General features: G+C 39.7%; 2 protein-coding genes across 2 annotated transcripts; one reads left to right on the forward strand and one right to left on the reverse strand.

The window, feature by feature from the left end:
- Nucleotides 1–6,180: 6,180 nt before the first annotated feature.
- On the forward strand, nt 6,181–7,353 carry LOC110268647 (uncharacterized). Its single transcript, XM_021115223.2, has 6 exons — nt 6,181–6,261; nt 6,347–6,520; nt 6,604–6,741; nt 6,863–6,987; nt 7,068–7,143; nt 7,225–7,353. Exons 1-6 carry the CDS (start codon nt 6,181–6,183, stop codon nt 7,351–7,353), a joined length of 723 nt encoding a protein of 240 aa, XP_020970882.2.
- Nucleotides 7,354–8,909: 1,556 nt separating this feature from the next.
- Nucleotides 8,910–13,340, reverse strand: LOC107626661 (protein FAR1-RELATED SEQUENCE 5-like). Its single transcript, XM_088505562.1, has 6 exons — nt 13,253–13,340; nt 13,058–13,113; nt 12,333–12,404; nt 12,090–12,194; nt 9,542–11,809; nt 8,910–9,002 (listed from the first exon to the last, which is right to left on the reverse strand). Exons 1-6 carry the CDS (start codon nt 13,338–13,340, stop codon nt 8,910–8,912), a joined length of 2,682 nt encoding a protein of 893 aa, XP_088361688.1.
- Nucleotides 13,341–13,517: the final 177 nt, after the last annotated feature.

Genomic DNA, 13,517 nt, shown 5'->3' on the forward strand with positions numbered 1-13,517 from the left:
CAGTAATACAACAATGTGGAGAAGAGAGATATTTTACATATATATGGTGCTAGCTGAAAACGGACCCTCCGTTTTCAGTTTGAAAAAAAATCAAAAAAGTTAAAATTACAATACGGACGGTCCGATTTGTAATTTCAAAAATAAAAAAAAATTTTAATGTTGAAATCGGACCGTCCGATTTCCATTTCAACAAATTAAAAAAAATAAAAAATACAAATCGGACCCTCCGATTTCGTGTTTATTTTATTCTTCAAGCAAATCGGACCCTCCGATTTGTGGTTTATTTTTTTATCAAACAAATCGGACCGTCCGATTTGAATAAAACACCATATAAAAAAAAACACCTAATTTTCCCATAACAATGTATTACACATATATTTAGCCAATATAAAAAAAAATTAGCCGTTCTTTGAATATCAATGGGTTTAGTTTTATTAAATTGTATTGCCGAAAAAGACAATTTTTTTCCATTTGTAACACATCTAAACTAATGAAGCCGGAAATTAAATTTTAACCTAAAATAATCAGGATGTATAATTAGTATTCGAATAAAAACACAGCTTACAATTTTTTATTTATTATATTATGTATTTCTTTATTGCAGCGAATCATGAAGCCAAATTCGATAGATTTCATTCAATAAATGTGTATCGAACATATTAGTTTTATAACGTATATGTTTGACGGACCTTACATATGTGTCTTAATATTTAAAACCCTTCAATATTATTAATTGATTGTAAATTTTTTAGTTCCTTAAATTTACCTTCTTTTTATTTACTCTGATTTTGGATGTATACATAAATTTAAAACGACAGTACATCTAGTTGGATATGTTTCTTTTTGTTTCTGTGTAACTTTTTTTAATAAATGGGTGATTAAAGTACAGCTTACAAATGAAACTTAAGCGGACCGTAATTTTTAATACGAGAATGTTGGCAGTAACTGTGATGTTACGCTAACAAATGTTATCTTCGTTACTGTAACGAAAGCAAATTTCAATTTTAACCTAAAGAAACCAGATAATGTAAGCATGATAGTAAAATGGTTATGATGGAAACTTATTTATAACGAGGCCTGCAATATTATTTTGTTGGAAACTGGCAAGGCTTCCTGGTAGGGAGCTGCAGCATGGCCTTTGTTTGGCATGGCGTGTTCCAGTCTGTTATAAAAAACGTATTGGGCCCGAGACATTTAAACGCTTTAAAACGTTAATGGCCCAGACCCAGCACAAGTAACTGTATAACAAGCCAGAAGTGTTAATAAATATCTCGGGAGGCATCTTCATAATGTGGGGCGTACACATCACTTCAACGTCGATAATAAACTACTCATCAAACATAACTTTTTTAATTTAAAGTATCACTTATTTTATCTTACTATGTATAACAAGTAGAGTCAGCAAGGAACACAAGATGAAAAAATAATTTGAAGATGTTAAACACGACTTACGTTCAATAGTAAAGTTCGGCAAACGTGGACAAACAATTAGTTACGTTTCGCTGTTAGTGTAGATATATGACATATATGGTTACGGTTTTTGGCCGTTTAGAGTAAGATATTATGTTGTGATTATGTTGGTTTGAAGCTCATTGCCCACCAATTAAGGGTTAAATTTGAAGATAGCCCAACCGTACTGACAACCCGACTGAAATATTGATATGTGAATCGAGTCTCTTTTCTTTAATGTTCCTCCGAAAGTTGCCAAAACCAAACCTGTTATTGAACCGGTCTGGTGAGTGGGTCACTGGCTCAATGCTTAAAGCAGTTGTGCTATATAACATATATTAAATTATTTTCAAATATAATTACAGAAGAGAACCCCAACATGGTTGCGTAAATTATTCGAACGACCCAAGCAGTGCCGCGTTGAACAATGCGAGCATTCATTTTTTGAAATTGGAAACTACATAGCGCCGGCAGGTTTCATCGAGTTAGTCAACTGCTGCTAGAGTTTAAGCGGTTTGAGTATTTATTATAATAACAGAGGCAACCGAACCGAGGTCACCAAACGTGCTTTGGTCTTTTCTAGCCCAATAGGGCGATCCGGTCCAGTTATTACAAATGTTGTTTCATTTATGTCGTTGCGTTTATGAAATTATCTTTAATTAACTCTACAACCCTAAACCGATGACATGTATGCGAAATTATTTTAAGATGTGCTTAGGGGTGGAAATAGGCAAGGCGGCCTGCCAGGGACCTGCAGCCTGGCATGTGTTTGGCCTGGTCTAGTCTGGCCTGATAGGAAATAGTTTAAGGTTAAAGCTATTAAATAAGTCTATATTATTTAAAAGGCCATGCCAAGTCATTTGAAATAGGCTCTTGGGCCTGTCAGGCCGGCATGTGCCAGCAAATATATATATAGAGACTTTTATTGTACTAGTTGAAATGCTAGTAAAAAGATTTGATCTTGGGTTTGCTTTCTTATAATAATACCTTTGTCCACTAAGTCATTTGTCTCTTTAATTAGATATGTGTACTTTGCATCAATGTTATCCATATATATATTATTTTATGTTCTGTAACTTTAAACATTAAAATATTTTTTAAATTTAATTATGATTTAAAAAAAAAAAGGCCTATTGACATGCTTCAGGCCAGGCCAGATTTAATAACAGGCCAGGCACAATCTTCATAAAAAAACCTGTACCAGGCAACAGCTCAGGCTATGGCCAATATACTCTAATACAGGCCTGGCCTGTTAAGATGTAACCCCTGACCTGGCCCGGCCTGTTTCCACCCCCATGTACAATTGATTTTATAGCCAGTCCGCCCCGTTTGTCCAGATTGTATTCGCCTGGCTGCATGGGTTGGGATGGGTTGGCCCACTAAGGCACTCCTTGTTAGCAGTGTTCTTAACTTCTCACTCAAGTTGTTGCTATCTTCTGTGAGAGCCAGGTTGGCGGAGGGAATAGTTGAATGACAGACACGTCCAGAGTTTAATTTGTTGTGAAATGCATATACTTTGTTCGGTTAACAAAAGTTCAATAAAATTGAAAATATCAATTACGATTTACTTGTATTTGCAAATTTAATTATATTAAGGCTTGTTAGTGTTCAATACGAACCGAATGAAATTGTAGTATTTATCCACGCTTATATTGAATTTACTACATTCAATAAAATGATAGGGATGTGTTTGTTAAAATGTGACTTTGGGTAAAATTAATTCCTTTTTTGAACAAGTTAAGTATTTAACCAAAAGTAAATATATATTTCAAAATATTTATTTGCCTACGAAGGTGCTGCATCTTCAGCCATAAATTAATATTATCGTTGCATGGAAAACATGTTTAACATCTATCCAATGCTTATTTAAACAGAATTGCGTCAAAAATTCTCTTTATTCCAATAATTGGGCCCAAATAGCTTTCCAGCAAAATCATCTTTTTCTTATTAATTGGTGAATAACCGATGAAATTCAATACAATGAAACTGCAAAAAGTTTTTTTATTCCTACAGTTAAAAGCTTTGCTCGAAGGTCTTAAAATCAAAGTCGATCCAAATGAAACCGATATTACAATTACACCCATACCAGAACCGATTTAAACCGAAATAGTTTAGATTTGATCTGATTGGATTTTTGTACATACGGCTGAATTGGAGCGGATTTCGGATCGACTATTCATAAAAATTCCAATCCAATCGAAACCGAACAATGGCTGATTATATTATTATATTAACACATTACTTAAGATTTTAATTATTAAATGTTTAGCTTAGTAAACATGTCTTTGACATTATGCATATATGAGAATGACTGAATTAAAATTTAATGTTAAAATTGTTATTTAATATTTAGTTTTACAATTATATATTTTTGATCTTATGTTATGTTATCGTTGGAAATGGCAACCTGTGGAAGGCTAGACTGTTCAAACTCTACACAAAATTGCAAGTGAATCAAGAAATATATTGTGAACATTGAGTGTTTCCACACAGATTGTCAAGGGGTGGGTAGCACAGAAATAGGTGGGTCAACCTGAAAGGGTCACATCAATCAATGTTAGCACAAACACTTCAGTCATGGGATCTGTATAAAATCAAATCTTAGCTTAAGCAAGAGTGTAACACACAACCAAAAAGAAAGCGTAACCACGGTACTCCAGCCAATTACCAAAGGCAGACATTACCCTAAACGAACAAATGGCGATAATGGACGACGGGGAGAATCTGCCGGAGGAGTCCCAGGAGACTGAGACCAATGATGCGTAAGTTAAATGTAGCTTCGTCTATGTTGCTTCTCCCCTGTGGGTCTTCAGAAGCTTACACCTTCTTCGGCCTAAAGGGTTTCTCAAAATAGTGTGTTTGTTCTCCGGTTAAGCACTTTGTTTAATTTACTAACAATTTTGACGTTGTTTTCCAGCGTTGTTCCCGCGATAGACATGGAAACCCTTCCCAAGGCCTCGGTCGCAGATGGAACGTCGACCCTTAATCTAGAGCTAACGATGAACGTGGTACGACTGAACCGTCTTTCTGACATTGGTCTACCCTCTTACCTTTGTACGAAACCGGAGTGTGTTATAATGTTTGTGTAACATTTTTTTTTGGTACAGAGCCCTAATGGTGGTCAGGGAGAAAACCTACCTGAAGATCCCAAGACCCAACATGATGGACTACTGCTCCTCGCAGTGAAGCTGCTCGAGGTACGTGACCCGTTTTTTTTTTCGTCCAAGAAATTTTAGTCCAACTGTGTTCGAAGACATATTTATGAAATGTGCCTGGGTTTGGAACAAAGGCACCACCTTTCTTAACATATATTTGACATGCCCTGTTTCAATGAACATGTGGTGATCCATTTATCGTCCAAAATAATTTTAATGTCTATTGTTTGACCCGAGCAACAAAAATATCCCACGTGACCATGTCATACCAACACCACATTTGACCCATTCTAACATGGTGGTTAGGTCGAAAATGGTATTCAAATGCGATGTTGTTTGATGTTTGTGTTTTTTGCTTTCTTGACTGAGTACACAGAAGATCGATGCGCGGACAGTTGCTTTGGAGGGTCGCATGTCGGCGCTGGAGCGACCAACGTACCAGACGGGGAAGTCCGTTACTGAGATCCATTCACTACTAACCACCCAAGGGGCGAGTCCAACTTCAGCAGCCGCTAAACCATCCACAGATAAGACCACAATGGCAACTGATCGTTACCCGGAGATTGAACCCAACCTAATAGGGCAAAGACAAAGTTTAACAGCTGTTACTAAGGATATTGGATCACCAGCAGAACAAGTGAAAAGCCTGGAGAAAGGAAAGTGGTTGGCCATGTCATCTGTTACTCCGTCGCTAGACATAATCGTGCCAAACTCTCCTGGTTTTGACGACGACGTCATCATAGACGAGGCACTTTCAACTCCTCGCCCTATTAAGGGCGTTGACAGGTCAGGAAAGCCAAAGCGACCACTTGCGCAGTACTGGTGCTCTGGTGTGCCTAAAAGGACCACCCACTCTGCGACCATTACACTCGACTCAGTTGACGGAGTCTGTGAAAAAGTTAGTTACACACTTGCTAGCATACCTAACTGCCTTTCTTTGTCTGATAAACAAACGACTAAAAAAACAAACGGGGGCTGTGCAGATTTACAGGGACCTACCGAGCATGTCTAAGCTTGAGTGCACAACAAAAGTATGTGAGATGTTCTCTCCCACAGAAACATGCGGCATTCCACTGAAAATTCCAAAACTGGAGCCAATCGATTCTAACCATATCGTTGGGGAAGAACAGACTGACTGTAGGAAGCCCGCAACGACTCAGCAGAATATCCAGGCGAATGTTAATGTCTCTTCTGTAGGGGTTGGGAGTGCATTCAAACCGTATGGAATGATGAACGTAATGGAGTCTCCCGTTCTACTAATTCCACTGGCAAGAATCCCCACCGTTGAATGCTCAGTATACTACTAATAACGCATTTAATTTATTAGAACATCGTATGCTGTGGCTAACTAACATTATATTGCCTCTTCTTAAGGGATTCCAAATGGTTTTTAGGCCAACCGTTCACATGGACCTGACACTTGACGAATGCAAGATGGCCGCTTACATTTTTGGAAAAAATGATCAATATTTGTAGGGATAATCTGTGGTTATTAGAATCTTTATAATGTACCTAATATATTTTTTGTAGATAACGTTGTAATGGAACTGAATGTTGTTCCCCAAATTCCAGGGAAATGCTGTTCAAGTTCTCAACATTGGAAGTTCCTAGAGCAGGATTCCATTCGTTATCGCCGGTTTATATGCCCAATGTTGACGTGAGTACAACCCGACGGTGCCGAAAATATTAGAAAGATGAGATAGATAAGAAGACTGACACAGTTGTTTTTCCTTTGTGCACAGATTATGAACATAATCCTCATGAGCGCCTCCATGCGAGCCTGCTGCGTTCTGCCACCTCGTGTTTGGTACACACCTTCGCTATTTGCCGATGACGTCATAGCAATGAGGCCATTCGAGGTCATTAGGAGAAAATACATGAACAGATGGATGCCGGCAACTAGTCGTCTCGAACACGTTGTTAACGTAACCTTTAACTCCAATTTTTACAATTTTTCATTCAACTTATAGCCTAGCATTAATATTTGCTGTGTTGACAGGTTTTGGTCCCGGTGTGCGAAAAAACATACACCTGGTACCTGATGGTCGTGGACGTTAAGCATGGGAGGGTCTACTGCCTAGATGTGACAAGAGCTCCAGAGCACAAGGAGCGGAGGGAACGGAACATGCGAACCATTGTTAGTCTAATAGAATTTGCACAACATTCTACCTCACTGCAAATTTTCCATAACTTTTACAGACGTGAATGCGGTTATCATTCCGTGCCATCTTACCCCCCTCTGCTTTTCTTGAATGCAGCTACTGTTGCTCGCCCAGTTTTTCATGCTGGAATCTAACATGCTGAGCTTTTCCCATGTTAGTGCTGATCCGACCACTTGGGGACCAATTAAGTATCCCGATGGAGTCCCAAGTTACCAGGAATGGTAATGATTTCTTTTATAACCTCTCATCTCTACATGGCCAACATAATTCGTGATTGAAATGACATGTTCCGAATTTGCAGCGATGATTCATGTCTGTGGATTTTGAACTGGATCCAAACAGAAGGCAAATTCAAAGTTTCAAACCTTCCCTGGCAGGTTCGTCCTCCATTATGTTAGCATGTTGTGTCTCTACGAAGGAGTACATGCATTTTGACCCTATGTTTTCCTTACAAGTAGATGGACCCGTTGAAATTAAGGATGAAAACTGCAACAAAGATTGTCCTTTTGGACTGTAACGAGGTGAAGGAAACAGTGGCCTCCAAGGCAGATGCAGCGTGGAGGAAGGTTATTCGCATGAAGGACTGAAAAACTTTCGAAATCTGGTCGAAACACGAATGACTACTGCATTTTGTTATAGATTAACGTTTGATTACAAGCAGGAAACTGTGATCTAAGTAGAAATCGTATTAGTTATTTGGCTAACTTCTATTTCGTACTGTGTGGTACATGTATGTCTGGTTCTATATGTGTTTGATGGCTACTTTTGAGTGTGGATACTAGTGGTCCTGTCGACAGACTAGAGCACAACATCCACACCCCCCGAGGTACACCTACTGGTATTGAATGGGGATCTATGGCCAAAACATATTTGTACGTAGGTTATCGCAATTTCATTGCCCTTGATGTTATATATGGCTGCTGCCTGCTTTTGCTAGGAAAACTATGTGAACCGTATGGAGTTTATTAATGAATGAAGTTATGGCTATTTTAGAAGTAATAGCAGAACCTGTGTCATTTTGCATTTGTTACATGGTAGTCGAACAAGAAAAGGGATCAAAATCTGACAGTCGATTTTACTCCCCTTCATTAAGAAAAGGTTTAACGATGATATCTAATTGTTGCTATATCCACTCTGAAGCAATATTACGGTATGGTATGAAATGATAATCATAAAAATAGTTTTGGAATAAATTTTAGATCTAATTAAAAATACACAACACTCGTTCATCCATACGACTATTGATTATATGAATAACATTTAGGAAACAATAAATGTTGGTTCACTATTAATAATCATAGCTTAATCTGTTTAGAGTAATACTACCGTAAATGCAAGCTGTGGTAGATTAAAGCTTTTTTATTCTTCTAAAGTTTTAATATTCTTAAATTTCAATTTCATTGCTTTGAAACTGTAACCTATTATGATATTTAACAATAACAATCAGCTCTTCTAGGCTAAAGCTTCTTTATTTTTGAATGTTATAGATAAAAAATTTCAGATTATATATGTTTGCAAAAACAAAAAATAGGCCATATTAGAATATCTGCATTTAATGAATTGTTCACATGATTTTTTTTTTAACTATTAGGGTATGAATGCATATAGTTAAAATACTGAATCTGGATCGGTGTACTCGTGGACCAATGAAACACCGATCATTGCGTAACTGGACAAACCCCATCTGAAACGGTTTACCGGTTATGACGTTGAATATATAAATAACCCAAATGGGTGAAAGGGCAAACCTTCATGCACGATTTATGTCACTTTTGGGGCCATATGGGAACACATCACGGTTTACATTACCTAAATCAATACCTTCATGCATGAATCCTCAACGCAGAACGTCAAAATCATGGGTAATACAGCACATAAAATACAACTAATCCGCATAATCCCGTCCATTATGGAATTTATTATAAGAAACCACAACTGACCTAGTGTTCATATGAATAAACGTCAGTACGAGCAGAGTCTAACATTGTAGCCACCGAATAACATAGAAATTAGATTTACCAGTTTATTATTAACAACATCCTTATATGCAAACATAAGAAATCAGATAATATTCGGTTTCAGGCTAACATGTCGTCCTTAACATCGTAGTTGGAATAACAGCCCACAACTAAGTCGACCGTCGTCAGGGGTCTGCAAGCGAAAATTGTTCCCATAAGTCGCATCCAGCTTGACATGCATTTTCAGGCGGACAATTATCTGGGACAACGACGGGTGCCTGTTGCATATTAACAAGCATGTCAAACCACATAGCTGTTAAGACACTAATTAGGCAATGATAAGGGAACGCCTTGCAGCATGAACATTGTAGTGGCTAAATCATACTTATGCACACAATGATTAGCATGAACGATTTGTAAAGACGCTGCCTTAATAAAAGCCCAGTAGTATCTTGTGAGTTTAATCTTATTAAAACAAGGACTGCCGCTATACCATCGTCGGGCATTGTATATACCGGCAAAACAGGTAACATGTTAACACACAGTTCAATGGGAATCAAAAAATTTACACATAGAGAATGGCCTGCGTGCATTAATCACTAACTGTATTTTATTTACGCACACACTAATTTTCTAAAATTTTTAGAAAACATATGTGCAGGAACATAATAATGAAATAACTACTGCTGCTCCAAAAACACCGTTTAGTTGAGTTCAGAGATTTAAATGGCATTAATATTAAACCGTTCCATAGAGTTAGTTTTATTGGTAACGTCGTATACTAAATAGACCATGCAGGAATAAGTTAGGTGGTAACCTTCGTTCGCTTGCGTTTATTTCTGCCAGCAAGTGATTCTTTGTTCCTCGTTGAAGGTTGCGCGCCTCCGATGGGGCATCTAGTCCTCCGGTGCCCGAGCTTCCCGCATGTGCTGCACTTTCTTTTCGTTTTCGGCGCAGAACCGCCTGCTTGACTCATCCGAGCCGTGCCTTTTGTCCTGACACGAATGGGGTCCTTCACCCCGCAGTCATTTGCTGTTGTCATATTATCCGTTAATGGTCTTAAGCCGTACTTTATTTCAAGGAACAGAGCATCGCTCATAAGCTTGTTTGAGTAAACCTTGAAGTCTTCATCGCTCATGCAAGCAACGCGCCCTAAACGCTTGCACAGCTGGGAGAAAGCACCCAATCGTGTCCTATAGGTCACACTTGGTTCAGCAGTGTGTTGCTCACCACATTGGTTATGTATCTCCAATTTGGCTGCCTTAGACCACCTACGCAGCACCAGGCTTTCAGGGATTTCCACCAAGTCTAGCCTTACACAAACGGAAAGGATATGCACACAAGGAATGCCAAACGACTCCATGCGCATGCAGCTGCAAGTAAATCTGTTCGAGATATGGTCCCTATAAACCTTCCAATTCATCTCAGGCCTCCGATACTTCTGAAGAGTATATGCATGAGGGTTGTCACTGTCATCAAATTCACATATTCTAACACGAACACACCGTTTCAGGCTATCCCGGTATCTGAGAAACATTTCGCGGGTGAACATAGTCCATCCAGACTTTTCCAGCTCAACGAACTCCGTTTGTAGCACAGGTGTTCCGTACCATGAACGAAAGTCTAGCTCATCCTCGGTGTCACGCAGAAAATCCACACACCTTTGAAAATTTCTGACAAATTCTAACACCCCGTACCTGCTCTCAACAAACCTCCCTAGTTTGGCGTGTAGTGACTCGCACCTAGAGGTTGTCCGTACTCTAGCAAAAAATCTACCACGAATGTATGCGGTTGCCCAAGCGTGCTTTTTGGTGTACAAGTCCTTAACCCACTCAACCTCCCTGACACCGCACTCATTGACCATTGACTCCCAATACGCTTCGAACTCTTCGATTTCCATATCTGCCAGCATGCAGTATCTAAACATTTGTGTGAATCTCGGGTCGCTTATGTTAGCAGTCGAGTTCCTCAGCAGATGCCAGGCACACAACCGATGATGTGCGTCAGGAAAAACGGTGCGGATTGCTATACGCATGGCCGGGTCGCCATCCGTGATGACTGATTGCGGTGCCTTACCTTGCATGCATTCCAGAAACTGGCGAAGAACCCAAATATATGACTCCTGCGATTCGCATGACACCATTGCTGTTCCGAATACGCATGTCTGGTTGTGGTGGTTTACTCCGGAAAATACTACAACAGGTAGGTTGTACTTGTTGCGGCCATAGGTAGCGTCGAATGCTAGCACATCGCCGAATATCGCATAATCTTCCTGACAACGACCATCGCTCCAAAACAAGTTGCATAGGTGTTGCCCTGATCCCAACTTGTAGCGCCAAAACATTTTCCCATCCATGCGTGCCAGACCTTCCAAGTACCTAACAGCTGCACTTACGTCTCCGCCTTGCAGACCTCTCTGTTTCCGTATCTCATTATACATATCTTGCTTTGTGAATGTTACCAGGTTAAAACCCCCTAGTTGTGCTGCGAAGGACTCATAAATCTTAGGTATGCTAATCCCAATCTCTCTCATGCTTGTTAGCTGAGCAACTTCTACCTCAGATATCTTCCTGTGTGACCGCAGATAATCAACAAGCTTCCCATACGCAAGTTCGTGGTTATGCTCCTCGACAAAACGCGACACATACCACCTCCCACTACCCTCTTTCCTCTTTATCCTCATCTCCGCCAAACATCCACATCGGGTTACAGCCTTATGCTCCCTTTTGCGATCAACCTTTTCCAACCATTTCTTCTCTCGAAATCCTTGCCTATTACAAACAAACGTGTACCGCACTATCTCTCCGGCAGTGTTTCTAACCGTCTTGCCTCGCCTTGATGCAAAGCCCTTTAGTCGGCTGTAATTGTTATAGAAGCCGCTAGCCTCCTGAGGTGAAGAGAACTCCATTTCAAGAACATCTTCAGCTCGCAACCCATCCAAACCCAAAAAAACGGGCAACATTGAAGCCCCCCTACCTTCCCAATCGGATGACTCAGCATCTTCCTCCACTCTGGTATCATACATTGTGTCCTGAAATAAGAAGACAAACATTATGCTACCAGCTGCCATTATGTGGAATGCATTCTGTTTAAATATTGCATATCCATGCATATTAACACTAAATAACATCAAAGCCTTGCATTTTAAATTAGTCTCAGTGTATATTTTGCAGATGCAATCTTATACGCATCAGACTCGTCACATCATAGTCACCACATAGAATATAACTTCTCACAGCATAACCCTCACCCCTGCTAAGAGTAAAACCCCATGAACAATACCACCCAGCTGGTGTAACAGACCGTTCCCATCCAATTCGAATCCACTCACACACTATACAGATTGGCACGTATACCCGTCGTACCTGTGGATTCGACACACCAGCATTGCCCTCCATCCAGTTGTCCACAAGAGGCTCATTCCACATACACGCATCCTTGCAAAACTTGCTACTTGATGCCATTATTATCTGAAAGCCAAACATGTCAAACTATAACAAACAATAAACTAGGGATTGCACAAACTTCTTTGCCACAGTTACTATAATCAACTTGCCCGAATCAAAACTGACTCAGCCTATCAATGAAAAATTATGACACTTACATACATCAAAAACCCTTACTTTACCACCACATCTACTATCCAACATGCTTCCAACATCCTCACAGCCTCCACTTCCCTACTACATACACAAACTTCCAAAAACACCACATGCATTACAACTACGACACAAAGAAGCAAACACGTTCACCGTTAACTCCTAACATTACTAACAATACAGGTAGGTACAAAGCAATTTGTAAAAAAATAAATGCCGACGGCTTTTTCTTAAAAAAACAGAGTACAATAACGCATTCTTTGGAGCACCAAATTCAAGGGTTTGTAACCGGATTAAGCAACAAAATCAATTACCTCAACTTTTTTCAGACGACAATTTTTGCTCAATCATCTCATTAGATCAAGAATGGGGTTAAAACAACATTAACACATCACACAAATTTTCAACAACCGCATACGATATCTTTTCATAATTATCAAGAACAACAACAACATCAAATTAGGGTAGTAAAAACTCCATTATTTCAGAGACAGATTAAACTTTCAGCAACAATGTCACAATGGAAAAATTAAATTGGAAACAAAACGGAAAATGGCAGAATGAGTTCCACGCATCGACGGACTTACACAGGGCGATCGGACCCACGCGTCGACGAACAAAATTGTGCGATCTCCACCGCCTTTAATTAACACGACCCGCGATCTATGGTGAGAACTCGTGCGATCGGGCGGGTGAGATAAACAACGCCTCCGCTGCGATAGCCATTTACTTACATTCCAACCTCCGCCGTTATCACCGATCCACAAGTCGAAGGCCACCGTCACTTTAACTACATACACAAACAACACAAACGATGACGGATGAAGACGGCCTCGAAGCCTCCATGGGTGAGACCACACTATCAGATTAGGGCATATGGGGTTTTCCAAAACGACAGCGTATTACAGCCCAAGCACTCTACCTCTTACGCCAGCTTGCTGAGGGGCTACTCGGCTTCACTTTTCCTTTGAGCTGAGCACTCCTCCTGTCGTCATTTTTGCCTTTCTTCAGGGACATTAACGTAATTTCACAAACCGCTACAGGACAAACTCAAAAAACGTTACCGGCCGTACATGGATCATCAGAGATCCAGAAAAGTGGTCTGGACCACTTGAAAACTTTCCTATATTATATATATCATGTTAACAAAAACCAACTCGATACGACTGTATATAGTACTTCATTATCGTCCTT

Source organism: Arachis ipaensis, chromosome B2, assembly GCF_059453495.1.
Source record: "Arachis ipaensis isolate K30076 ecotype BB chromosome B2, ASM5945349v1, whole genome shotgun sequence".
Lineage (NCBI taxonomy): Eukaryota > Viridiplantae > Streptophyta > Magnoliopsida > Fabales > Fabaceae > Arachis > Arachis ipaensis.